This window comes from Rhea americana, unplaced genomic scaffold (genome assembly GCF_003343005.1).
Source record: "Rhea americana isolate MKP2758 unplaced genomic scaffold, rheAme1 scaffold_111, whole genome shotgun sequence".
Taxonomy (NCBI): Eukaryota; Metazoa; Chordata; class Aves; order Rheiformes; family Rheidae; genus Rhea; species Rhea americana.
This window is the reverse complement of record NW_028185162.1, coordinates 2,553,979-2,581,264: the sequence shown is the minus strand read 5'-3', so window position 1 is coordinate 2,581,264 and position 27,286 is coordinate 2,553,979. Positions and strand designations below refer to the sequence as shown.

Sequence of the window (27,286 nt, the reverse complement as noted above, 5' to 3'; positions counted from 1 at the left end):
CGGGGTGTGGGGGCTTTGGGGAGATGGAAGGACTGCAGAGGTGGTGGGTGCAGGCAGAGGATTGGGGGGGGATATAGCGGGCACTCGGGGGAGGATCTGGGGGTGCAGGGTCGGAGATGGGAAGTTGGGTGTAAATGAGCGGCTTGAGGGAAGCGTCACGCTGAAACAGGCCCCAGGGAGAACCAGTGACCTCCGCAGTGTTTTAAGTAGGGCAGGTTTTTTTCCCCACTCCTGTTTTGCCTGGTTCTGGCGCTCCCTGACATAGCAGCTTGCGGCCTGTGTTCCCGAGCTCCAGTTTGGTTCTAACAAACATGTCACCTCCCTCCCCTCCCTTGCTCTCCTGCTGAACATGTTTCATTCCCTTATAATCTGTAGCATTAGGAGGTGAGGAGAAGAAAATGTGCTCCAAATTCATAGGGGAGCCTGGAGCATAAAGCAACTTCCTGCATCTGCTGCACGCTTTTCTGAGGAGCAGTAAAAGGGACCTGTGAATACAGGTGTGTCAGGAGGGAAAAAAGTGCTTTCTCTGGCTTAGTTACATTGTTTGGGGAAGGAGAAATGGTGAGTTTTCACCTGTGTTGCTCTGCGGGCATGGCTCTGTCATGTGCACAGCTGAACACATAAGCTCTCAGTGGTAAATCCATCTTTATTGATAATGCCAAGTACCACCTCCACAGTGCTGCCATGCAACGGAGAGCAGTACAGAAAGATAGAAATAGAAATTAGGAGTTTTTACATCTTGTAATTGCCACTCCTGTCTCATCTAGCAGGGGTCAGTTTTTATTTTTTTTCAGAGAAGTCTGCCCTGTAGAAAGCCATTTGATCCTGAAAAGAATCAATTCAGAACCAATCATGCTTTTTTTTCTCCCCTGAGAATAATTTTCTAGTTCTTGACTTGAGAGTGATGTCCTTACCGAATGGAAATGAGATTTGCCCAAAGCAATGATGAGTGAAGTATTATCTGAACTGGTATTGCTGAGACTTTGTGTCTTTGCTCTGACCAGGGCATGATCACGTAATCTTCTCTCTGAGCTTATTTAGGCTAATTTCAACTAGGACTTGGATGAAAAGAAACTTTTGTCATTTCTTGAATGTGTCTGGTGCATCTCTTAAAAGTAGTGAAAAATATGACTTTTAGCAGCAGAAAGAAGTTGATTTGAAAAGTGAGTTGCACAAATACTTCTTTGGATTTCTGTATCTTGCTGCAACACTGGTTTTAGTACTGAGCTTGCTGTYGCAGGGGTTGCTTACTTTCTCTCCCATGTGTGGGACTTGTTTTAGCAAACTCCAGATGTTGTGCCACTGTATCTTCCATTTGTAAATATAATGCAGACTCTGTAAAATGGAGGTTATCATGCAGAGACCTCCTTACCCTTGGTTCAGCTGTATTATCATCTAGTGATGGCGAGCACTGAGACAGGAGTATTTTTAGAAGTGAGCTGTGCCCTTGGGCCTGGCTCTGGTGCTCTGCTCTCTCTCAGGCTACATGTCAGATATGAGCTGGGAGGGCCTGGCAGCTGGGTGATGTGGCTGCTGGTAGGGCAGAGGACGCTGAAATTCAGATATTGGAAAAATGAAGTAAACAAGCATTCCCTGAAACTCTTCACAGGAGATGGTATTTGTTACATATTACATGCTGGGGTTTTCTGGGAGAAAATTAATGGGAACACTTCCTGTTGCACCTAGGAGGACGGGGGTAGCAAGGCAGCAGTCCCACAGAGGCTGAAGTTGTTTCACAATGACTTGTTCGTTGTATGTAAAGAGTTTTATCTTTAAGCTGTGTTATAGATTCAAWTTTGTGGTTGTGCATTAATAGTACAATATATAGCTATGTTTCCATAACTTTTAAAACCTAAATACTGTGAAACAAAATAGATTCTCCAGCTCRAGGAAGAGATTTGTATCTTAGAAAGCATAGGAACAATTTCCCTAAAGACAATTTGCAGATAGTGTAATGAGTTAAAATGAATTTTGATTCCTTTGTCTTTAGTATGAGTCAGTGTTATACTTTCAAATGGCCCCTTGTGAAGGCATGTGACTCCCTAACCTGAAAAGGTATTTAGAAGCAAAAGTGCCCAGACAGCGTGGGCTGATGCAGAGAGAATGCAAGGAGGGAGGAGCTGGACTAATAGAAACATATGGGCCTGTGTAGGGGTAAGGTGCAGCCCTTTCACTGGCCAGAAAGGCTGGGCTAATAAGCAGGTGCAGGAAAAGATATGAAGGGATTCTCTAATCATGTTTTCATTTTCTTCCAGGTCTTGATGATGGCTTTACATTCATTTCTCACTTGCCTGGAGAGGGAAGATTCCATGGGGAATGGGTATATTATGTGTGGGGAGTTGTTTTTATCAAACCTAGGAGAATAGATATGGTGGTTATCTCTTAGCAAGAGAGGCTATACAGTTCCTGTTAAGGAAGTAGGGAAAGCAACTCAGTTGTTAATGCACTCATGTTTTGAACAGTGACTGAGTTGTGAATGTGGTTTATCTTCATTAAGCATTTTTTAAAATACTTGAAAAGTCAAATTATGACAGTGATGTATTAGGTTAACTCCAGTGCTGTCAACGAAGTAATTAATTGTATTAAGCAACAGAACAAAGTGTTCTGAGCATATACATGATACGTGAGCATGTAGCATCCACAGTTAGTATGTAAATCTGAAGACTGGTGTAATAAAGTTGGTGTAATAACAAATATCCTTTCCTTGTATGTCTTGATACCATCATGGCTTTAACAGTACTATTACAGTGTACAAAGTAGATAAAGGGGATGTTTGTGTAATATGAATTAGTTTCATAGTGTTGTTTAGTGCAGCTAATTTAATGTAACAGATAGGTATTTGGCTACTCAGGACAGGCCAGTTAGCAAAAGCAGTCAAATCCAAACTGCTTGCAGCCACCCGCAGGAACACTAATAAAATCTGCCAGGTAACTGCTGAGTCTGTCACCATTGTGGACTTAATGCCTGTTAGTCAAATAAGCTTTAAAGAGCAATTTAACATTCAAAAGAATAATTACAGCTGTCCTAAACTGTGAAGCTTAGATGTGGGTGGTTCAGAGCAGGTCCCAGAGCTGCTGTGGAGTCAGCCAAATCTCAGTTTGGCAAGAATTCAGCATTGTACAGCATGGTGCAGGAGGGAGGTGGAGTGGAAGGCAGCCAGAGCCTAATAGGAGGACATCCAGTGGCCGCTCTGGGGAGGGGAATAGTTATTAACCATGAGCGAACAAGGTRCATCGGCCCTGGAGCAGCACAAGTGCAATGAACTGGGCTGTGCTGTCCACTAGTTATTAGTATATCTTGGATTAGAGGGGAGGAGGCTGAAGATCCCGCCCAAGAGATCTACCATGCTAGCAGGCAAGTCTGCATCAGTCACTCTTCTGTCCTGTGTCTCTGAGGTCAATCATTATGTGCTTGCCCAGCTTCTCACTGAGCAACGAAGAGATAATTTGTTAAGTACAGGAAGGACCAAAGGAAAACAAACCTATCCTAAATTTGAATAGTCAGTCAAATCCTGCAGCTCCTATAAATGAGCAGTTGCACTGGAGTCAGTGGGACAGTCAGTGCTGTCTGTATAACCATACTGGTTATTTTAAGACCATGTAGCAACAATGGAGCATCTTGGATACTGACTTTTCATTAGAGATGAGAATCTCAGTGTATGAAACAAAACTGATGTAGCAAGTGGTATGATGTAGCAGGTGGTATGAGTTAACATCAAAGCCCAAAGCGAGCTGAACTGAAAGTGATTTAAAATCTCAGAAAATCTTGCATTGAATGTAATTTCTTTTCCAGTAGGATGTGTGAGGTTTCTAAAAGAAGAGGTATCTTTTTTTCTTTGTTATCAATCCCAGAATTACTGGAGGGAAGAAAGATTTGATAGTTTTTGTTCTTATCCCATAACTGCAGAGGTAGAAGGGGCTGGCAATGGTATAGAAATAAGAAAAGCATGTGTTAGAAAAGTTTGTTTGTTTTCCAGAGCACCTTTGGGAAGATGCAAATTACTGTATTTTTCCAGCCTATTCAATAYGCCTGTTATCTTGCTCACACATAAGGGAGGATTTTATTGATTTCTGCCTTCTGAAGCAGGGCTAAAAYGGTAAAATGAGATCATCGGTTTATGAATTAAATGTTAGAGCATCTCTCTTAATCTGGAAAGACTGTATATTCTGTGCAGCAAACTTTGCTTCGTACTCTATAGGCAATGCCACGATTATGTCTGGAGCAGCTAACTGCTGCTCCCTAGCGCTGAGTCAAGAAAATCAACCTTCCATCAAGAAAAATCGTGTCTTATCAGTCAGAGCGGTCTGAAGCAAGCAGCACCTGTAACATCATGCACATTTCCTTCTTTTCCCTGTTCAGTGAAAGGGCATGCTTCGTTGTGATAGGAATGTGCTACATGATCAGTTTTGATTGGGACTGGAATAACAACAATGTAATACTAAATTCAAACACAGGCATTAAAAATTCCCAGCCTGCAAAATACTAATCTTATATCCATGATCATCATCTGTAAAAATAAAAGTAGCTTTAGTCTAGTCTCTATTGTGCAGATAAAACCTCAGAGGAGCACTTGGTTTTCCGAAAGTTAGAAAAAAAAACAGATGCAGTTGGGTTCTAAAACAAGAAAGAATTTTGCTTTATAAAAGCAGATGACAATAGATTTGTGGACGCATTTAACAAAAAAAAAATATATTCTCATGAACTGGCACAATTGCTGCTTTAATCTGGTTTTTGTCTTCCTCCCTTCTGGTCTTGTATCTTTGTTTGTACACATCACCTCTTGTTTAGAGAGTCAAAGTCTTAGTTTAGAACTGTTGATGAGAATTAGGGGTGTAATACTGTCATTAACTCAGAGGTGAGTAGCCTGAAAATGCATGGAGACTCTTAAGAATGCTATGATCAGAAAAGGAAGTCTTTAAGAAGCACTAGTGCCAGAGCCTGCTGCAGGTAGTACTAGTCTGTGAAGCTGCTATGAGTGAAATAGCTTGCCTGGACAGTTTTTTGTAGCTCTCCAATTTGTTGGGCATGCCYTCAAGCAAGACTTTTGTCAGTGGTGCTCTTTGGCCCTCACATCTTCATTCTTACTACCCAAATCATTGTTTCTTCCCATTCAGTTTGCCTTTGAAGGCATTTCTACGCTCACTGACAGATCATGACTGTCTAAYGCCTCTGGAGCTTTGTCATGGGATGCTTTGAATGGCTAAAAAAAAGAGGTGGAGCCTTATCAAAATTTACCAAGGCAGCAAAACTCTAATGTGCTGCAAGGTTCAAAGGAGCTTTAGAGATCACTTACAAGTTGTAATGGTCGATAGCCTTCTCTAGACATCAGAAAAGGCAAATTCAGGCTCACTGCTACCCAGTGGTCCTGCCACTTAGTCTCAGAGATGCATCTCTGTGAAAGCACAGAGCAGGCCTTTCAGCTCTCAGGGGAATACAGTTTGACAAGGTGCTGCAGCTCTGTGGCATAGCCCGTGATAGGGCATCGTTGGTGAGTCTTCACATAMTTATACACACAGCGGTAGCAAAATACATAGCCAGATGTGGACAGGACAGTGGCATTGGCTCGAATTTTGCGGCACAGTGGGCACATGGTCTTCAGTTTAGGTAACAGAGCTGAGTCCACCCCATGGTCAAGGTGTACTGGTGGTGGAGGAGTAGGGAGCGCTGTCAGAGATTTGATTGTCTCTTGGTTTTCCGAGGAGTACCACCAGTCCAGGAACTGAAGGAAGAATACACCTACAGACAGCCCGGTAGACAGGGAGAAAGCAATGCCACCCAATGCTTTCTTCACTGCTGTCTGGACTTGTGACTTAATGCTGTAGCAGGGAGAGAAGGTATGAAGAAATTATCAGTACTGAACATTTGTCCCTCCACAAACCAAAGCAAAAAAGATTTGGGGTAAGTTACTGCTCTGTACAGCTTCTTACTACTAAATAATKTTGTTAACCTGTCCCATGTTTGTAATGAGGCATCTGCTAGGCTGTTTCTCTCAGATTCTTTGTGAGTTAAGAAGAGCATAGGATCTTTGGGAAAATTTCAAGTCCTGTTTTTCTCAGAGATCTAAATCAGAAGAGTTTGGTTTGAAGGGACCTGGATCACAGAACATTTCACTCATGGACAGGACATTAAATGTGGCCATGACTAACGCTGCTAAGGAAAATTGGGTGGCTCGGTTTTAGTCCTTTTCCCCAAATGGGTACCGTCTCCTTCCCTTGATAAAGTGCAACTGAAGATGAAATGGGATGGAGGATGGAGCACCAAAAAAGCATTCTGATTTTATTACCACAAACTCCTGTGAAGCTAATCCCTATTCTTTTGTTCCTTATTTACACTTACTATCATGATGCTCCCTTTTGAAGCAGGGTTTTGCCACATGGAAACTTTCTCCAGAAATTCTTCAAGATAACAAGACAGTTTCACCTTGTGGTGTTMTCTCTACATTGACCCACCCACAGAACACTCAACAAGTAGCTGCTAAGCCATGTTCTGATGTACCTGTGTGGCTGASTCGGAGTGGCTACTGCAAATTTCTTCTCCAAGGCCTGGATATCATCTGCAGTCAGTCTCACCAGGCGAACGCCAGCCAGCCGCAGCATGGGTGAATGATGCTGAGCTTTCCCGAAGATATAGCACAGTTGTTGGATAAGAAACCAGCCCTCCCAGGCCATGTTTACAAACGGATAGGCAGCTAGAAAGGCTCTGTAAAAGCGCTTCCAGGATGATGAGGGAGGGTGGATGGAGTAATCATCCTCTTCTCTTAGACTGGACACCAGTTTCTCTAGCTTTCCTTTCAGGTAAGGGACAAGAACAAGCAAAAGGAGAGACTGCCAGTGCTGCTTCTTTGGCAGGCCAGCACTGGCCAGCGATTGTTGTTTGCAGTCTCCCATTGCTACCCTCTTTAAGCCATAGAAGTTTTCAGAAAAAGAGGCACTGCACCTGGCCAGATATTGCTGCTGGAGCAGTAAATCCAGGAGGACGTAGACCTCAYCAAACCAACGCCAGAGGAAGCCATATCGGGCAGGATTAGACTCAGCAAGCACCTATTGAAAGAGACATAAAGTGGCTAAGGAGCTGGTGGTGAAGACGTGCTAAATTACAGGAACTATAAACTATTCCTGCAGTTTAGAAAGTGAATTGAATGGGTCAAAACTGCTTCTTACTGTSAGCAAATGTGAATCCTGGTGATGAAAGGCCCAGCTGAGAACCTCTCYAGGTGTGTAGCAGTGAGCAGTCTGCTCTGTGTAGCAGTTTCCCCTCRAAGCATTCACTGTCAAATATTTACTGTCTACACTACCTGTCCTTGCTAAATGCACGCCTCCCTGAGAACACAKGAATACAGCGGAGCTCTCTGAGTCAAAGTGACACAAGCCAACTCCAGTTTCCATCTTGATTCTGGCTTGGTTGACCCAAGGTCAGAGGGAGCCTGGATCAGTCTGCACCCCCTGCGCTGACACGGACTGCTTGTCCTGCTCTTGTTACCATCTTGAACAGCCCACAGAACTCTCCCGAGTTTTCTTTAGGCAACTTCCCCACGAAACAACGCTGTTGAGAAACGAGGTTAACACTTGCCGGGCAATTTGAAGACAGCTTCCAGAGCGCAGTTTTTGAAGAGCACACAAGAMGCGAGGACCGTAACACCGACGGGAGTTGCTTTCCGGAGAGGGGCGCCCGTAGGCCCAGAGGCAGGACGCCGGGCGGCTCCTCGCATTGCCCCCCACGCCACGACCGTGCTGCGACAGGTCGGCTTGCACCYGGGAGCAGCCCGTCGCCCGGTACTGCACCCGCCGCCGCCAAGGCCTCCGGTCCGCTGCGGGAAGCGCGCGCCGCCCGCCACCTCGCGGAAAACGGCCCCGCGGGCGGCGAGGCGCCGGGCCCTTACCTTGGCCAGGTGCTGCAGGGCCGGCTTCACGGCGGCCATGAGGCTGTCCTGCGCCACCGCCTCGAAGATGGAGGGCCTGTCGCCGCCGGCCGGGGCGGCCGTGAGGTGAGCGCCGAGCTCCGCCATGGCGCCGCCGCCCGCCGGCAGGGGGAGCTGGCGGCGCCCGCGCCCTCACCCCCNNGGCGCGGCGGCGGCGGCGGCGGCCTCGGGCCCCGCCCCCGGAAGCGGGGCGCGGTGGCGGCGCTCTGTCTCCGCCTCTATGGTGGCAGGGCGGCGGCCGCTCTAGGCGGGGTGAGGGTGGGTTCTCGCTCCTCGCGAGTCCTCCCCGGCTGCTCCGCTCCGCTTCCGCTTCCGCCTCCGCCGCGGCCGCCCCCGCAGCCGGTGTGTCCGCCGCCGCCCGCCGCCGTGAGTGGGGCGGGGGCGCCCGGGCCTGCTGGGGCGCTGGGAGGCGGTGGAGGCCCTGGAGGGGAACGAGGAGGCGGTCGGGGGCACTGGGAGGGGAAACTGGGAGGCACTGGAAAAGGATGGAGGCACTGGGAGGCGGTGGGGGGAACTGGGAGGGGGAACTGAGAGGGGTTGGAGGCACTGGGAGGGGAAACTGGGAGGTGGTGGAGGCGCTGGAAAAGGGCACTGGGATGGAATGGGAGCTCTGCTTGAGAGCCCTAGGGTGGAGACTGCTGGGACGCTGACAGGGAGCACTGGGAGGACTGGGAAGCGATGGGAGGGGACCCTGGGGCAAGTAGGATGGGGGATGGGTACTGGAGGTGGGGACTGGATGGTGGCGAGTCAGTACTTGGGGGGGACTTGGCAGGAGTGGAGATGAGATCTAGGGACATGGGAGGAGGCACTGGACAGGGCAGGAGTGCTGCAGCTGGGAGGACTGGGAGGAATGGGCAGGGGTGGGGGACAAGTCCTGGGGGGACTGGGCAAGGATGGGCTCAGAGGGTGATTGCTGAAAGTACTGGAAGGGGGGAGTAGGTACAAGTGGGGTAGCAGAGCAAGTGCTGGGGCAGTTAGGTGGTTGGCAGGGGTGGCGAGTGAGGGGTGAAGTATAGATGTYCTGGGCAAGGATGGAGTGCTGGGCAAGTGGAGGGACTGGGTAGYGATGGGGGTTGGTTGTACTGGGGAGGGGAGATGAGGTGGGAGTTGGGGATTTACTGGAATGACAGATCTGGACAGGGATGAAGGTTTAGTAGCAAGAGTAGAGCTCCTTGGAAGGAGTCCTGGAAGAATGGGCAGACATGGGGTGGTGAATGTGCTGCTGGAGTTGGGAACACTGGGAAAAGGGGCTGGGGGCTGAGGTGGGATGCACCTGTACCTGAGGGGGGAACTGGGAGAGGTATGGGATGRGGGATGCTGCTGAGGAGAGGAGGCTGGTGAGCAGAGGGCTTGAGGGGACAAGGATCGTTGAAGGAGGGTGGCTGTTAMCACTAGCGGGTGCTGGGGTGGGGAGCAGGTGGACCTAGTGCTGATGGAGGAACTGCTGCATGCTGATGGTGGGAAGGATTTGACATCAAGTAGGGATAGAGTGGAGGGCCTGGTGGCAAAGCCAGTCCTGGAGTTGGGGAGATAGGGTCTGAGGAGTAAGGAGAAGATCAGAGGCACAAAAATTTGGGAATGGGATGAGGAGCACCAGAGRCCTGGGGGTGGTGGTGCCCTTGCCCTCCAAGAGGGGACGGGTTGCCTACTGCTGGCATGTGCCCTCAGGGCTGAGGGCTTCTAAAGCCGAGGCAAGTTTTCCCTTTTACCATCTGTGTTCAGCTGCTCCATTTGTTTCCTGGTGCCCAGGCCGCCCCAAGCGATACTGGGCTATCATGCGCGTGCTCTAGAGGTTTTGCAGAGCAAGGCACGTGTAGATAAGAAATGAGCACCGGCTCCTGTATAAGTCTGGTTAAAATGGGGATCGTGTTAGAGCTTTACGGGTTGAACACAAGACTTCCAGTGCTAGTATGCTTAGGTTAACACTGAGTTGAGACTTTAAACCTGCCAAGTCCCTCTTCACCTCTGTGTGAAATCAGTGGTATGAAGCTCAGGCCAGGCTGTCATTTGAAATCTGCACAGGGCAAAGCTCCTGCTGCTTAGCTGCTGGATTCAGTTTTCTCTGTCGTTTTAGACTGAAGCTGCTTATGTTTCTGGTTATGATGGTTCCTTAGTCGTCATCTTGAGTCATATTTTTGGTTTGATCTACATTTAAATGTCAAGCTAATGCTTAAAGCATTAACCATTGCCAGAGCTTCTGGAGGAATTCCTCTGCTTCGTCTCTTGCTTTTTGGGGGAGGAAGTGTGTGGGGGTGGAATAGGACCCTTTTGCTATCGGTTTGAATGCCTTTTATGTGTTTTCAATTTAGCAGATGTTGGTTAGACACAGAACAGGAAGGTAAGGGCAATCTATCTTAGATTTTCTCTAAAAACATAAGGATGTCTGTGAGATGATTTTAAGTTGTCTCTGCTCTCCTCATATTTAATTTGTGTATAAGAAGCTGGCATTTTCTTGAGTTATTTAAAACATTGCTATTTGTAAATCTGCACCTCTTTGTTTTTGGCCTTCATCTGGGACTTGCTGTAAACTATGAGGAGTTTGCCTAGTAGATTATACTCAGTACTGCTACCAAGCTGTCTCTTAACAACGTGTGAAGCAAGCTGTGGCATACAAAAACCAAAAATCCATGTACCTGCAGAAAAAGTTTTCTCCAGTGTTGCACTTGGAATATAGTAGTTTTGTTTCCTATTGAAATAAATCAAATCTTGTTTTACATTTGTCAGAACAGAGGTTGTGAAGACGTGTACTGTGGTTAGCCTTGTTTGAAGTCTGAGGTCTTTTTATGATTATTGTCCATGTTTCCAAGTATGTGATCTGAAGTTAGAAAGACAGCGAAATATCCTGCTTTTAAGTATAAATATAACCTATGAAATTCAGCAAGGGTTCTTCTGTAGCTTTGTACAACTGGGTGATGTGTGTTTTTTGTGCCCCTCGCCCTGGATTTTCTCTGCAATCTGCTGTTGGTCGTTGTTAGTATCAGTCAAGCTCAGCTAGAAGGTATTACCCRGGTAGATAAAGACTCATATAGTGCAACCAGACCAAAGCACAGTGAGACTGTGTTGAATGCCTTTTGCATGGCATCATGCCAAATATGCTGGTAGATGAAAACATTTAAGTCTTCTTTTGAGCTGGGCTCAAATCTGAAGGACTGTGTCAGCAATAACATTGCTGCTGAAACAAGGTTGTTTTTTAATTATATCACGAGACTTGCGATAGCCGCCTGAGCTAGGGAGTCTGTGACTTTGTGGGAAAGATTCCTGTGTTATGTTGTGGCTCATGTGGTCTTCCCAATCCAGCCTCCCTTAGAGGAGGGGAAGCCTCTCTTGCAGGYGAAGTGCACTTCCAGAGCTGCCCCCAGGCATCGTTTGCTCTCCAGCTTGGCAGGAGCAGAAAAGGGGTGAAATCAAGCCAGTTTGAATAATACTGCCTCACTGGGATGAAGAGGGGTAACCAGCAGGCCCAGGACAGACAGGAGCGAAGCAACAGGTTCTGATTCTCATTTGCTTTCTTGGCGGTTGGACAAGATCACAACCGCTCTGCGTTGCCACCCTGTAAAGCACGTTAAAGATGATGGAAACTGCCATTATCCCTCGGCCGCTGCTCATGTGAAGTTAACTCCTGAGGTACTAAAATGATTAAAGCGGCCAGAAAAAAAATGATAGTGATGTTGAGGTTGGTTAAAGAATGAGGAAGAAAAGTGTTAAGAAACAAGCAACGCTAGTTCCAGTGCTGGGCAGCATCTTGGAGTTCAGAGTTAAGCTTGCCCTTCCGTTGTTGAGCCAAAAAGGCCCAAGAAGGTTGGAGGCAAACAGGCAGTGGCGCTGAGGGGGAAAAATGACTCACTTCTTTGCTGGTAACATTTAAAAGTAATAACARTATCTAGAAGAGAAGGGGAATCAGGCAAAAAATAAGTAAAGAAATAAAAAGGTAGGAAGAACCATGTTTTGGATAGTTTTGGAGATAAAGATTTGTAGCTGCAATGTAGATCGTATCATCAAAAACAGTAAAATTGCCTAACCCATACTTGTTTTTCAGCCAGTACTTGCAATTGTTTGAGTCATGTTTGTCACAGAGCTGGCAACTGCAAACGTGAAATTATGTCTCTCTGCTATGTTTGGACAATCTCTGTAATCTTAAGTATTAATAATTTGGTTTTGTGGTGCAAGATAAGTGCTGATGAGACCTTTCTTAGAGCTCCATTAAGCACTTTGCTGGATCAACAGCATTTTTCAGTTCTGTTCACAAAAATGCAGTGCACCACAGAAATAATAAGCTTGTRTGTGTGTTGGAGGTGGGGTGTAAGATCTTGACAAAGAAAGATTTCAGTTTCAAGGTTGAGAGAACTGAAAAATAATAGCTTTTCTTTTCAAAAAATGTTTTGCATTTCCCAGGGTTTAGGAAGAACAAAAGAGGGGGGAAAAAAAAATCAAAGGGCCTCTGGGTGGGTATTGCAAGTAGGGTTAATTATTCGTTCCATCAGGATGCAACATAAAAATGTATCGATAGGGGGAGTTGACAGTTTCCTTTGTCTGAAACATGGACTTCTCACTTCCAGTCGAGATAGTAAATGTGCACTGCTTTTTTGGAAAATGAAATTTTTCACCCAGGGGAAAGACAGCTGCAGAACGTGTCAAGAGCTCCTCATTATAAGCAGTTAAAAATGGTCTTTCTCCTTCCACGATTAAAAGTTAGAGAGCTGGGGTGGGCACCACTGCTTTTCTAGTCTATCCGCAATAGGTGGTTTTATTTTCACTGGTGCTGTTCATTTGAACCATTTAAATCCRTTGATTTCCCAATAGCAACATCTGCTACAGAATGAAGGTTGTGAAACTTGTATTTGTGATGTAAAGCATTTTCTTCTTTCCTTACGTTACATGCTCTCACTAAGTGTTTTTCCTCTGAGTTTTGGGCTTGCAAGCTAGATGATGTTAGCTCTGAATGTTGTTTGACTCTCTGTTCTCTCTTTCAGGTGTTTTAAGGAATTGGAACCATGACTGACTCCAAATACTTCACGACCAATAAAAAAGGTTAATGTTAAATGAGTGGATTGGGGGTGGTCGGTGGCTATTTTTACACAGCTTTTTTTTTTAACTTCCTGCAGAAGAATTTGTAATTTTCTGTTAGCTCTGTCCCTATTTCTTCTCTTAATCATCCAGGGAGAAACTTCAAAAGTAGGTCATGTGGTGACAGAAGACAAAACTGAKGTATTGTACAGCTTTGTAATGCACAAATGATCCAAATTGCTCCGTTTTAAAGGTTCAGAGAACAAAACATTGAGATTTGAATGCAGATCTGGTCAGAAACAAAGGATTAATTATGTGGCGACAAGTTCAAGACTGATGACAGTGTTGCAGTTGGGCATCACAGGGTTAGGTTGATTGAGAGAGATTAGTATTTGTTTTAAGTGTACGTATATCTGCATCAGGTGGTAGCAAAGGTAATGGATTTCCTCTTGCTGCTTCCTCCAAAGCTGCAGTGAAATTCCTTTGTTTTCTCTATACTCCCTTTGATGTTTTGTTTGGCTTTACTGTAACTGTGGTGGTCGTTTCAGCTCAGGAAAAAACACAGCAACTGTTCAAAGTCAAAGCTCTTCTGAAATAGCTTGAGTTTATAAAATAGGATTGAAAGGGATCTTTAGGACTGTTTTAACCCATTCGTATATTCCAGGCCAGGACTTGTTCTACTGAAAATGCCCAGGCAGATCTTTTTTTTTAACCTATTCTTATCTCCTCCTCCCCCCACCCCGTTTATCTCAACTCATATTGACTGTGGTTTAAACATAGCTCATTCCTCCTCCAACAGATATGGAAAATGGTTCACATTAACTTTTGCCTCTCCTTTACAGAATCGCTGAATGCCTCTGAGGAATGCGCACCAGTGGGGGGGGAAAAATACAGTGCTGATCTATTTGTTTCACTGAGCTTCAGAATGAAGCTCATAAATTAAGCGCACACAGTTCACATCTTTCTAAGGACCTCTTCTCTCTGTAAGTTCAGTCCTAAAGCAGCAGCCAGATTTTTCTGGGATGGCTACAAGAGGCCAACCGGCGCTGACTGAGCTTTGGTACGAATGCTGTMGCTGCTGCTACTGGCTCAGCTAGGTTTCAGGGCGTGATCACGGTGTGAACAACGCTTGCATCTYTTTCTCGGGCAGGTGGTCACCGCACTGTGCTCTTGAGACAGTAACTTCTGTTCTTTTCTAAGTACTTGCTAGTCTTTTTTAGCCAGGCTGTTCAGTAATTAGTATTGCTGCTCTGAAGGTGTGACATTGGTGTGTGGGAATCAAAGGTTGGGGGTTAGAATGTACTTTATAGGAGATATTTTGGTCTTTGTAATGTGTCCTTCTCAGTCTGTGGCTTCTTGTGGGAATACTGCTTGCCATCRTTCCTGGGGAAGTTGGCTGCCTGCTAGGAGTGTTATCCTTCTCACACCCCTTGTTCTGTCTGGAGCAGGCTTGATAAGCTGTCTTATATGCTTTTTGTTTTATATTGCAAATGTGCTTTGCCACGCTTGTGATCCAGCCTGAGCTGACTTTCCATGCAATAGTGACTAGAAGAATTATAACCAGAGAAAAGACTGCTTCCATTACCGCAGAGTGACCTCAGCATCCAGGCAAGCTGTGTTACTTACTGCTTTTGTTAGTAGCACTTCTGTCTTTCTAACCTGGAAGAAAGTTATTCTACGGGACTGAATTCATGCTTCCCTGTTTTTGCTGTTATATCTCATGGCATCTGTGTTACACTGCAGTCTGGCATTTGGCTGTTTCCTCATTTTACTTGCATGAAGCCAAACAATGAGCAAAAGTAAAAAAGTCTAGGAAAACTCCTAGCTGAGTTAGTTTTTCTTACAGGCACTGATCTGGCATCTCTTAAGCTTTTCTTCCTGGTTATGTACTGCTGAGAAGCAGACACTACAGAGATATAGTTTAATATTTGAGAGGTGGGAGAGCTACAGCATGTAGAGTGGTTCTTGTAAAATCTTCTTTATTTTCCTTTTTTTTATTTATCAAGCTATAGTCCACATCATTCTCAGTGTTGCAGCTTTGCTTCTTGAACCATGTTCTCCATAGAGTATCACAGCTTCTACATGGTAGTGTGYTGATTTTATGGGAGCAACAGACTGAAAAAGGGGGGAAAAATCCCAAATCCCTCCCCTCCCTGGGAGTTTATCAGTACTTCTTTTCAAATGGTCAGGCAGGTTAACTCTGCAGACTGCGTTTTCTTCCTTGTTTGAGGAAAATCTTGTTTTTCAGCCTAAACCTTGCAAAATGCAAAGTGAATTTGGTCATCTTGCAGGACAGTTTTCTAGTTTTGCAAGGGAAATAATTGTCATCACATAGCCAGTATAGGATGCTTCAGTAACCGTAGGCAGAAGAGTTTGGGGATGTGTATAGAAGGTGGGGAGAAAGTTTGAATGTATTTCATTTCATTTCATCCTTTTTGTAGCTAGATAATTTTTTCCTCATTTCTGATTGTACTCGCATCTGTGTTTGTATGTAAGCCAAAGAATGTCTTTACCTATTGAAGAAGAGTTAGTCTTCCTTCTCCTTTCCCTTTCCCTCCCCACCTCCCAGCCCACCCCATAGTCCTACAAATCTTCTTCAGGAATTTGGGTCACTTCCAAGCTATCCCTAAAGCCAGACCTTCTTTTTCTGAGAGTCTCAATCTGTTTTTTGTTCTTGCAGGAGAAATTTTTGAACTGAAGGCAGAACTCAATAATGAAAAGAAAGAGAAGAGGAAAGAAGCTGTAAAAAAGGTTATTGCAGCCATGACTGTGGGGAAGGATGTCAGGTAAAAGCTGCTTTTCTTTCACCTGTAGTAGGTTCAGTTCTCCCTGGACTCCTAAGTGAGGTGTGAGAGGCRTACATTGCTCTGGAAGGCTCCCCAMCAGGGAGAAAGGAGACACTACATAGCAGGATCTAAGTTCTTCACCTTAGTGAGCTGGGTAGTGAGGCTGGCTGTGTCCTGGCCTATGCTGTGCTTGATTCACAGKTTTTTTGAGCGCCTTTCTGTTACAGAAAGCAAAAGAAAGCAAGTTTCTCAGTGCCAGTATAGCTGTGAGCCTGTCAGTGCTTTTTATTTAAAAATGCTTCCAGAATTCAGCCATTTTTAGATGTCATTATAGACAACGTTTTCTGATCTGCTTGCTAGCTGAGGTTTTTAGTTTTGTGAAGGTAGTTCCAAGCATTTCTTTTAAATTATTTTATACCATTGCAGGTAAGGGAACATTTAAAAAAGACTCCGTTTAAAAACTAGGCCTTTGAGATTGCATCACAGTTGCTAAAGCACAGGGGAATTTACCTTCTGCAAAGCTGTTCCAGTATTTTTCACTGTCTTTGAGGCAACCAGAGAGACTTGCTTAAGCAAACACTTTCTTCCTTCCAGCTTCCTCTGTTACTGGRTTCTGCCATAAAGTCACAATAATCCTGGATTCATGGCAGTACAGTCTGTTGCCAGAAAAATTCATACAAGGTTGCAGATTTAGCATCATGACTTGATGAAGAATGAAGGAACAGATAAACTGGAGGGAGGAAAAATAATGTGCAACCTTCTCCTTTTTTCTGCACTGCCATTTAAATTGCTGCTTAACATTTCAGTGAAACTCAGTTTACTATCAGTATTAAATCTCCTAATTGCTTTAGAATTTACGAGGCTGAATTTTGGCAGGTTCATTGTAAATCAGTTGTCCTGCATCACCAGAATATTTTTTTAAGCATCTTTGTTTTGTGGGTGGTTAATTTCCAAGGCTGGCATGGTAGGGTTTTTTGTTTGCTGAACTCCACAATTACAACAGTTTTAGGAAATTRCAGTGTTTCAGGCACTGGCCTATATTAAAGCCCTAGAAGAGATTAAATGATTAAACTATTATAAAATCCATTGCAAATTGTTTTGGGAGCAGAATTAACTCTTATTAGTCAGTAGAATAGTTACAGTGGAATTCCAGACTTCCTGGCTTCCTTGATATTCCTACTACCCCTTTACTCACAATGTAATCTCACTGCTTTGTCTCTGCTCTTGCTCTACTCTATTTTATCCAGCTCACTCTTTCCAGATGTTGTGAACTGCATGCAGACTGATAACTTGGAGCTGAAGAAGCTGGTGTACTTGTATCTGATGAACTATGCCAAAAGTCAGCCGGATATGGCCATTATGGCAGTCAACAGCTTTGTGAAGGTAACTTGCTCCTAAGGCTCATCAGAAAATGGTCTGGTGCTGTGGCTATCACTGCGTCTCCTTTGTCCATTAGCTCTTTCTGAGCTGCTGGTAGTCTCTGCTTTTGTACATAAGGCTCTGAGTTTGAGGGTAGTTGTAGAGGAGCTGGCTGAATCCAACAGGCATAGGTCTCACTTCTCACTTGCTGCCACTAGTTATGGCAGAGGAGGTGACCCCCTGTAAGTGATTCTGAGGAAGTCTGCTCGAGGAAACGCTGCTTCTGTTTTACTAACCATCATTGAAGACCAGCTTCTGTTCATGGACATGAGAACGTATATTCTTCATCTTTCAGCCTTTGTAGTATCTGTGTCACATGGATATCCACTTCTCCTTTGAATGCCTCAGCAGAACTCTGTGTGGAATATTTTTATCTCTTGCTGGTGAAACTGAAAGACAGTTCAGAGGAGAGTAATAGCCCGATCACCATATTGCCTTTGTGTTGTCAAATTGCCTCTCTTTATCTGGGGAATATTATTTCAATCCCTCATTATGTAAGTTAAAAGCCAATGCTTAGAAAAAGTTTGAGACTCCTCCTAGACTATGAGAAATTCCTAGAAACTGGGAAATCTGATCATATTTTCAGCTTCTAGTGTGGTGTCTGAGGCTGAAAGAGGTGAGAGGTACCTAGGCTGACAGTGGTCTGCTCTCCTGGATAAAGAAGATGCCCCTACCTCCATCTACAGGCTCTTGGGAAGAGTATTCTTGTATACCATATCCTCAAAGTGTAATTCTGTTAGAACGGACCTAGAAACAGACCTGATGTTTTCCAGCTCCATGCTTTTCCCTGCAAGAAAATGTCTAATGTCYCTTCTGCCAAGATGAGGGACAAATGTTACTAAAGAGGAAATGTTGGCACTAGTCTGCGCTAGCTCAGCATTTCACATGCAATTCACAGCTCAAGGTGTTGAATGCATTGGTAAGATATGTCACTTTGCTCATAGGCTTTAAAATTGATGCTTTCAGGTGTTTTACAGTTATAGGAAAAATAAAAAGGTAAGTGCCTTATGCTTTTGTGGGTCATTCTGCCTCCATCCTTTTATAAATTGAATTTGGAGGAGTTTTGCAGAGATGTAGATGGATTAGATTTGATAGGCTAAGGGTTTAGCTGTAAAAGCTGCTTAATTTTTTTAATTAATTGTATGAAAACTAGATATAGCCGAAGGATAAAAAGTGTTTATATTCACTGCTGCTTGCTTTTTTTCGTGAGAAAAGCACCTCTAGACTGAAGTGCTTTTGGCTGGAGATTTGTATGTTGCAGATGTAAGGGATACTTGTGTCTGGATCTGGTGGCCTGTGTGTAATCAGCATTGATGACTGTTGAATTGCGTTTAGTTGCTGACTTYTCCCATTGTATTCTAACACTTCCTTTAAACCAGAAAGGCTAGAAACTGGCATTTCATTCTGTSTGAAAGCTGCCTGTGGCTAGCCTTTGCATGGTGAGAGACATCTGTAGTGTAGATGTACTTCTAGCAGGTTTGGCTGCTAGATTGTGTTGAAAGAAACTTTGCCTGTTGTCAACCAAGGAAGGGGCACTGAGATCACAATTTTGCTATTTTGTAAGCTATTATAGCCTGAAAGCATTTTGAGGTGGTATAGAATGTTTCTGTGAACCAGTAAATTCCACCTTTTATCCCTGATCAGAAATAAATGCCCTTTTTAGTGTGTAATCAGAGAAGGCCTTTTGTTTGGCCTAGGAACAGAGAAATGGCTATAGGGAAGATCTTGTTATTTAGATGTACATGTTTGTTTATTGCATGTTCTTCTCCCCCCTTGCAGGACTGTGAAGATCCAAACCCTCTGATCCGTGCTCTGGCAGTCCGTACGATGGGCTGCATCAGGGTGGATAAGATCACAGAGTATTTGTGTGAGCCTCTTCGCAAGTGTCTGAAAGATGAAGATCCTTACGTACGAAAGACTGCAGCTGTCTGTGTGGCAAAGCTGCATGACATCAATGCCCAGATGGTGGAAGACCAAGGATTCCTGGATTCTCTGCGTGACCTGATTGCAGACTCCAATCCCATGGTAATGTATATGTCCTTCCAACACATTGCATGTGTTTGTAATGCACAAGTAATCAGAAACGTGAAGTTTTTTTTCATTGCGACTGCTGAACCACAATGAATGTATTGGTTAGAGAACAGTTTGCTGAAGAGAAGTTGCTTCTGTTCTTCGATTTGTTGGAGCTTTTCCCTGTTTAAATGCAGTCTTGAGTGTTGCAGCAACAGTTTYACTTCTTGGTCAGATGAGTCAAAAGCAGGGTGAGGAATGCTCTTCTTGACTACTGCCTTGGTAACAGCTCTGGCTCTTCTTGGAATGAGTGGATTGATGACTCCAGTCAGCAATCCAGATAAATCTACTGCTGTATAATAACTGTAGAAAATCAATGCTTATGTTTTTAATAAAGTTAAATGGATTGTCAGAGCAGAGGTGGAGATCAAGAGCGTTCCTAGACTTTCACAGGGGTAAATTACCTACTAAATCAGTAYGTCATCAAGGGTGACGAAAGGACTATTTCCACACCAGGCTTCTTCCGCTATTAATTTGTAATTAAAGGATGGTGGACAATAGATTGAAGTGCTACACAGCATAATCTTTTTAGTCAGTATTTTTCCTGGGATCCACCAGAATCTGGTGAGCATACAAATATCATTGTCATTGTAGCAAGGAATAATATTTCTGCAACYGAGTTTAACTTGGCATGTAAGATGTGATTGCTCCTTTGTATTTCTTTTAGAGTACAGATCTGATTGGCTCTGCTTAAAGACATCATTTAAAATTATTAGGATAGATCCAATAGCTCTTTGTACGGTGTGTAAGTCAAGCTAGCTATAAAAAACAAATTACTGACCTATTTTAACTGTCYTTGGACAGCTTTGATAAATCAAGTGCAGGTGCTGAGATGCTGTCCCTGTTAGTGGGAGAGTGAAGGCTCCTGATTGCTTTCCTTGTGGCTTTTTAGAGACAGCAAAACTGAAGGTGTCTGGCTTTCACAGGAACATGTCTGAGAAGTGGTGCCAACCGGAAGATATAGGCACCTCTTGCCTCTGGTATCAGACTCTTCTGCAAGCTGTTCTCTTTGCATGCCTCCCTGAATTTATTTTTCCAGGCTTCTGCATGAATATTGATGACTACTTGGAGATGTTCTCTCTATCTAGGCAATTTTGAGGCATAAGGAGAACACTTGCTTTTTAAAATTTGGTAATGAGTGTGCCTTACAGCCTCTGAAAGTACTTGATTGGGCTGCTTTAGTTTCAGTTAAACACTGTCCCTTGACCTTCCCTGGCTTACAGGCAGCAGTGGAATGTACAGTGGGCAGTAATATAATCTATGCTTCTTCTAGGCTTGGTTACAACTTTTTAATTTTCTTCTGCTGATTACAGCCATGTGGTTGTAAGTTGAGGAGCTCTGGCTGAAGAAARGCAGTATTTGAGGAGAAATTAATAAGGTTTTGTCTGCTCTTTCTGCTCATTGATCTGAGAACTAGCTTTTGGTAAATGAACCATCAGCTGTTCTGTGAGCAATGGTATCTATTTCAAAAGCACATTAACTTAAGTGCTAACATAAATGGATGGGAGAGAAGGGAAGAAATACAGAAGGGCAGTGGATGCCCTGTTTGATAAACCAACAAAGCTAGCCTAGAGATTTCTCATAAAACATCAGTACAACTAATGAGCTCCCTAGTGGTAATGAGGATGGACTGGGACAGCAAAGCTTCTGTGGCTGCTGTAATCAGTTGCAGCTATACAGCTGCTGAATCTCAACAGGATCACAGTACCTGCCTCATGTAATACTTACCTGCTCTACCGGCAGCCGAGGATTCACAGCAGAGAGAATGCAATTTGGAGGAGCGATAGTGATAAAAAGGAGAGGCTTGTGGCTTATTTTCAGATCTGCAGGCTTTGGGAGAACCRTGCAGTGGATGTTCCATATACTGATTTTCCAGATTTTGCTCTAAATAGGGCATTATATTCTTGTTTTTCAAGGGCAGATGGGGAGAGTTTTTATCGGTTTTGGGGCTCTAACAGCTGCTGAATTTATACAGAATTTAATCTGGTTGCAGTTCTGCGGTAGATATGGACATTCCCTCTGGTAAGATTATTGCTTCAGTCTTCTTTGAAATTTATGGCTTTGTGGCACAATCATTGCCTCAAAAGTGCAGTTGTTGTCCACTCTGGCTGAAGATTGTAAGACTCATCTTCTTAGTCAAACTRTCCAGCTCACTACTGCTTTCTCCATGGGAAATTCAAGTGGGTGTTGCTGATAACCAGGAGTTATGTTTGCCAAATAACTCTTGTTTTTGCGCAAACTAGTATTTAGTAAGCTATTTCTCCATGATCAGGTGGAATGCAGTCCTGCTTGGAAGCTTTTATTAAGCAAATGTACGTATCAGTGATTAAACCAAAAGAAGAATAACAAAAAGAATGGTACAGATGCATCTGCCCCTACTGCATATTCCTCTGTAAATGGTGCATCAATTTTTTTCAAAYTTATCAAAACTCATTTATGTTTTTATTATTATAAATCTTGTTTTGGTAACTTGTGGAAATAGGCAACATCAGACACTTAATGAAGCAAAATGTTTTTTAGATAGGAAATCCTCATTTAGTCTATCATCTGGGAAATGAGAATTTTAGGCAGGAGCTAGAAAACTACTGAAAAATAGCCTTCTAGAAGAGTTTTATTATGATTTTGGAATTGGCTACTTCTGGTATGTGAGCAAGCACTAACCATTCAAGCTGGATGCTGTGTGGAATAACAACTCCCATCTGTGGCTTGCTGATTGCCTTGTAATTGTTCAGAGATCAAGGTGCCTGCTTCTGCCAGCCCAAATCACCCTTGTTGTAAAGGTGTCTAGCGGTAAGTTGGAGGTAATGTTGACAGAAACATAATTAATTTTATTTTTTAAAACTAATACCTATGTGATTCTATGATAATATGGTATTGGAGATTTAAAGCATTGCTGTGGAGTTCTATTAAGGTGCTGTAAGTGCAGAAACCAAGGTGTTTCCCCTTAYCTGGGCTTTTGGTTGTTAGGGTCTTATCACAAATTCAGCTACAGCGATCCAGTGATCTTTTGCATTTGCACAGAATTGCATCCTGTGTAGGCTTGCATCCTTCCAGATGGGCTTGCACTGGTTGCACTTGAAGGACCAAAACCTGAGTCTGCTAGTTCACTTGGTTGTTACGCAATATGACTGTGGTAGCTTTGCAGACTTTCCCCATGTGAGTTAACTAAAACTTCTAATTGCTTGTAATGGAGAATGAGTCATATATGTGACTAGTTATCAGACGGGTTAGTGGCTTACTGTGTGTTAGCTGAATGCCTGAGATACCTTACCTTGCAGAGGCAGTGGGCCAACAACGCACACACAGGCATGGTTTTTCTTAATGAGTAGTTACACTGTGGAAGCCTGATTGTAGATGAGGCCTTTAATCTCATTTTACAGATGGTCTCAAAGAGCTTGTGGCTGCCCTTTGTCACTTGGGATCTGCTGAAGAGGGTGGGTTTTTTTTCCCCATAGGAAACCCTCATTTCTTCCCAAGCCTATCTTAAGACAGACTCTTCTCCTTTGTTGCTCTGCATTTCCATGTGCAAAGCTCTGCAGAGCCAGGTTTGGATGAATATAAAGCTCAGGCCTGGCTGCTTCAGACTTTTAGTATGCCTTAGACTTACCCTAAGGGGCTCTTTTTGCTGGTAACTTCAGGATAGTGCTACTTGGGAAGCATGTCCTCCTCCTGATCCTCATGTTGTTCAAACAAAATACAATTTCAGTGTGATACCCTAGGGTTTTTCCATACTGCTGGTTCACAGGGTGGCAGATTGCTGTAGAACCCCTTTCATGCACAGCATTTGTGGTGGGCAATAGGGAAGTGAGAAGGGCAGGTTTGTAACACAACTGTTGATTGCCAGAGGCTCTTTGAAGTTTTGGTCTTGTCCTCAGTCCCTAATGACTGATCTCCTCATTACTGGAATATTGCAGACTTCGATGAACAGCAAGACCACGAGATGGCGGCAGTTTAAAGCAGAACCCAATCTGTTTAGTTAGACACCTTGTTTTGTAGCTAGTTCTCTTCTGGCTTTTATCACTGCACTTGGTTTTCCTCAGGAATGTAAATATTAGTGGAAAAACACAAATGGAAATCCATCTTAAGCTGTGCTGGTCTTTAATACTTGAATGACACAACCTTTCTCTCTTTGATYGTGATTTTTCACTCCTTGACCCCTTAGAGTAATTCTTAATCCATAGAATAATTATGTGGTCAATCTACCTGTGTTCTCCACATGGCTTCAGGTCAGTTGATGTTGAAAGACCAAGAGGATAAACTTGAGGAAGAGTAGTTTTCCTCAAGTTGCTAAAACAAGGCAGCTCTGAACACCAACGGCAGCCTGCAAGATCTTTCCATTTGTTTTCATCTATTCTTAAGTGAGTAAYAAAGTGTGCCTTGTGGGGCACAGGCATGGCTTGCGGTGAGATAGGATGGACTGGATGATTGAAACCCCTGGCAGCAATTGCTGCATGGATGCCTATCTGACAGGGACGCTTGAATTGTAAGTTTTCTGGGATAAGGGCTCTTCTGTTCTRCCCACCCTTCTCTCATCCCTAACCAAATAGTGTCCTGGTTTGACTAGGTCACCCATGTATCAAAAGCAATTGGCTTGTGAGAGGAGTTCAGTGTGATCATCCCAAATGGATGCTGTTCAGTCTCCCACTTTTTTTGCCCTTTTCCCCCCACGCAGACCTTTGTATTCTCCCAGATGTAGATTGATAACAAAAATAAATGTGTTGAAAAATAGAGATTCTGCATCCTGAAGATGTTTTTCTCCAAGACCACTTCTATCAGGAAGAATTGCATTATTTCTTTTTCTTCACAGCACTAAGGAAACATGGTTCAAGAATAAAATTAGCTATAACTTGTCATCCATTTCTGCTGAAAGGCTTATATTTTTTCCAGTGACTTTTCAACTGAGAGGTTCTGCAGCAGACTGGGCCCATGTGAACTTCCCATGGAAATGCCTGTGATAACTATGTACAGTCTGGGTATGTCCGTAAAACGGTGATGAGACCAGTGTGGGGAGGCATGGCTGTGTTTAGCTTTAAATCTGGCTAGCTCAGATAACAACAGCCGTGAGTATGATAACRCAGATAACAAAGGCAGGTTAGCAAGCAGATCGTGCGCTTGGCCTCCTTGGCAAACTCATACCGCCTTTGCTGTTCTGTGCCGCTACTTTGTCACTGTGGCGTCCGGTGTTGCCTGGATCAAAGCCTTCACAGAGGTGGCTGTTTGCTGTTATGTTTTCATGGGCTGTGTAGATGTACGATATGCATGGTGTCCAGGTAATGTCACATTTAACCCCATCTGCACATCCCTGTTTATTGGAAGGAATGTCATTGTGAATCAATACAGAGTGAAGTGAAATCCCATAAGCTGATCAGCAGACACACCAAATGCATGGAATATGTACTTAGATTCTTTCGTTGTGTCTGTGTTTTCGTGGTATTTTTTGTTTCTTCAATGTTTAATAGCTTGCACTAAGAACAGAGTCTGAGCTCTGACATCTGGAGGTGGCAAAGTCCATGCAGATTTAATCAGAATCCCCTCCAGCAGCACAGAGGTTCCATAGCTCATGGACTAGGCTRCAAACCTGCTGATATCTATATCACCATGCTTTCTTATTCTCTCTCCTACTGTGACTACAGGCCAGTTATTCCTTTTGCCAGTCAGAACTTCAGGGTGTATGTTTGGGCTTGTTTGATGACCTTATATAGAAGGGTCCTCATTTTGTTCCTTTCCTACTAGCTGGCAAGCTGTATGTTTGTCTGAGACCATATCCTAAAATATGAGTCTGTTTAGAAACAGCAGTGGCTCTTATCTTCTGGGCTGCCCTCTGCTGTGTARTTCACAGGAATTTTATCCTTCTTTGTTTGTGTAATAAAGCTGAGAAATGAAACCTTTGCTGAGAAACTGTTGGTGGTCTTCCAAGTCTGAATGAGACTTCCTGGAAAGCCTTGTCTGGGATATGGGACTTCTGCAGCACACCACAGGGTGGAACATTACCTTCAGAGCTGCAGGAAAGCACTTGTATCTTGYGGGGAAACCTGAACCTGTCCAGCTGTGATTTTTTTTTTTTTTCCTCTCTCTGCAGCTAAGGTCTTATCTAGCACAAGGAGTGAACCATCTCCCCCAGAGAAGTTCATGCTCCCTGCTCATGAAGGTTGTAAGGACTTTAAAATTCATACCCAAGTGTGGAGCTAAATATTACTGGGAGTCGTGGGCTGTGCCAGTGCAGTATGTCATCAGTCTGTGATGGGGCTGCCTCCAGGCTACCCTGGATGTCTTACTAGTTGTGAAATGTTGCTCTTCTCCAGCCTAGGCATTGCAGAATGAAGGCTGTCTTGAAGTGCCCCAAGCTAGTCCATCCTGGTATGAGTAAGACTCTGGTGTTCCTGTAAAAATCTGCTTGTGCTGCTGGCAGAGCTGATCATTTCTTTCGGCAGATACCTAATGTTGTTTGTGGGCTTCAGAAGGTGTAGTCTTTGTTTACCCAGTATTGCAAGGAAGGAGAGTTTTACTGAGTGACTGATGAAGCATAGTGGCCTCACTTGGAGACTTTGTAGGGCACTCGTGCTATTACGTGAGGCTGCCCAGAAGGGAGAACAATGCTGTTTGCAGGGTAAGCAGATACCTAGAGGAAGCAAGATGGAARTGAAAGGCAGGGCAGGGACAGCTGTCCAGAACAGTGGTTATGTTAATGTATGTGTTGGGATGCTTAGGCAGCACAGGAGAACATCAGTGGAGTTTAGAAGCCAGCTTGTGTGGCTGTAGTGCAGCGGCGAGATTGCTAAGACTTAAACTGGTGGAGGAGGGAGAGCTGCCGTCTGTAGCAGATTGCACAGCTGCCAGGCAGCYGCGCGCCGACTCCGTGTGCTCTGCCTGTAGGAGCCCCGTCCAGGCTTCAGGCTGAGCCCCTCTAGGTGCTTCTCCGGACGAAGGCTCCTGCGTGTCTGGCTTACCAAGCGCCGGTTGTTTTCCRGGTTGTGGTCCTGAACAGATCTGAGGGGAATTTTAAGCCTGTGCACGGGACCCAATTGTTCTGGAAGGCCCGTGGATGAGAGGTGTTGGTCCTGAGCAGTTTGTATAGAAGTTGTGCTTTTCCGTATTTAATGCTAGCAGTCTGGCAGAGAGATGCAACACATTTGTACAATAATACATGAATTCTTGTGGCGCTGCAGCGTCTGTCCTCGCAGACCCCCCATTTATAAAGCTTAATTGACAAATTGATCCATCAGCKGCCTGTCGCTTTCCAATTACTGCTACCGGTATGCGTCTAATTTGAAAAGTGTTGGTCTTGCTGAATAGATCATTCCAGGATCTCTAATATCAATCAAGGTGCCGTGGGATTTTGTTGACATGTGTCTACATGTTACATTTTAAATCAGAACAGACACTTCTAGCTATTGACAAGCACCATTTGTCACAAAATGCTGTGGATATGATGTCTTGCTGCTTTCCCCCTCCCCTCCCCTTAGGRCTACGTAAGATTCTTGATTGTGTTTAGCTGCTGCCTTGCTTTTAAATAGCCTGCCTGAATGCGAGAGAGTCCCTGTTTGCCACTGGATGGTGCCAGTGGGAACCTCCGCAAGAAAAAYTGCAAAGGGAAATGGAAAGCTGGGAGAGAAACCTTCCTAATATGTGATAGGTGCTTGATGCTGAGGAAGAAAGGTTGTAGCCAGGCTGGGATGAAATGAGCTCAGGTCACAGCAMGTCCTGGTAGGAGACACATGGTGTTGCAGACCCTCAGTAGCTTCGTGCAGAGCTTGGTTTCTTACACTGGGGGCTCAGTCACAGCAAAGAGAAAGCCTTTGCATTTGAGCCATGCCTGCATACCTTCTTACTGTCCTACCAGAAGAAGATAATCTGTCGGAGCAAGTAAGGCTTCCYGTCTTATATTGGACGTGATTTGGAGAACAGGACCCGTATTTTGGTCTACTGCAAAGTAGCGTTTTTCAGCAGCATCTAGTAGGAGCACAGGAGTGCCAGAATCAGTTTGGGCAAGCAGGCCGTGGGATGCATAACATTTTGCCATTGTCTCCTCCRAATAAATCATTCTGCTTTTGCCAAAAGCAAACAGGAGGTCTTTTTTCAGGACCCAGTC

The 27,286-nt window shown here is 44.3% G+C and overlaps 2 protein-coding genes, 1 long non-coding RNA gene and 1 other non-coding gene across 8 annotated transcripts in view; 3 read left to right on the top strand and 1 right to left on the bottom strand.

The window, feature by feature from the left end:
• LOC146600953 (uncharacterized) overlaps positions 1 to 2,694 on the top strand; it is a 3,095-nt gene extending 401 nt beyond the window's left edge. The window contains exons 2-3 of one of the 2 annotated variants that reach the window (XR_014897106.1): positions 376 to 497; positions 2,256 to 2,694. This is a non-coding gene — a long non-coding RNA (uncharacterized LOC146600953). Of the gene's footprint in view, positions 1 to 99; positions 498 to 2,255 lie in introns of those variants that run through there. The other variant, XR_014897105.1, reaches the window with a different exon arrangement.
• On the top strand, positions 938 to 1,035 carry LOC146600954 (Z30 small nucleolar RNA). Its single transcript, XR_014897126.1, has one exon. It is a non-coding gene; the product is annotated as a Z30 small nucleolar RNA (small nucleolar RNA).
• Positions 2,695 to 4,612: 1,918 nt separating the features above from the next.
• On the bottom strand, positions 4,613 to 8,093 carry PEX12 (peroxisomal biogenesis factor 12). Its single transcript, XM_085315570.1, has 3 exons — positions 7,880 to 8,093; positions 6,496 to 7,040; positions 4,613 to 5,816 (listed from the first exon to the last, which is right to left on the bottom strand). The coding sequence occupies exons 1-3, from the start codon at positions 8,003 to 8,005 to the stop codon at positions 5,417 to 5,419; spliced, it is 1,071 nt and encodes a 356-aa protein (XP_085171696.1). The 5' UTR covers positions 8,006 to 8,093; the 3' UTR covers positions 4,613 to 5,416.
• Positions 8,094 to 8,141: 48 nt separating this feature from the next.
• AP2B1 (adaptor related protein complex 2 subunit beta 1) overlaps positions 8,142 to 27,286 on the top strand; it is an 82,844-nt gene continuing 63,699 nt past the window's right edge. For 2 of the 4 annotated variants that reach the window (XM_085315535.1, XM_085315507.1), the window contains exons 1-5: positions 8,142 to 8,284; positions 12,889 to 12,946; positions 15,603 to 15,708; positions 16,956 to 17,091; positions 18,907 to 19,152. In XM_085315535.1, coding sequence (XP_085171661.1) covers positions 12,910 to 12,946; positions 15,603 to 15,708; positions 16,956 to 17,091; positions 18,907 to 19,152 — 525 coding nt within the window. In that variant the 5' untranslated portion in view covers positions 8,142 to 8,284; positions 12,889 to 12,909. Of the gene's footprint in view, positions 8,285 to 11,431; positions 11,543 to 12,888; positions 12,947 to 15,602; positions 15,709 to 16,955; positions 17,092 to 18,906; positions 19,153 to 27,286 lie in introns of those variants that run through there. The other 2 variants (XM_085315525.1, XM_085315515.1) reach the window with 2 other exon arrangements.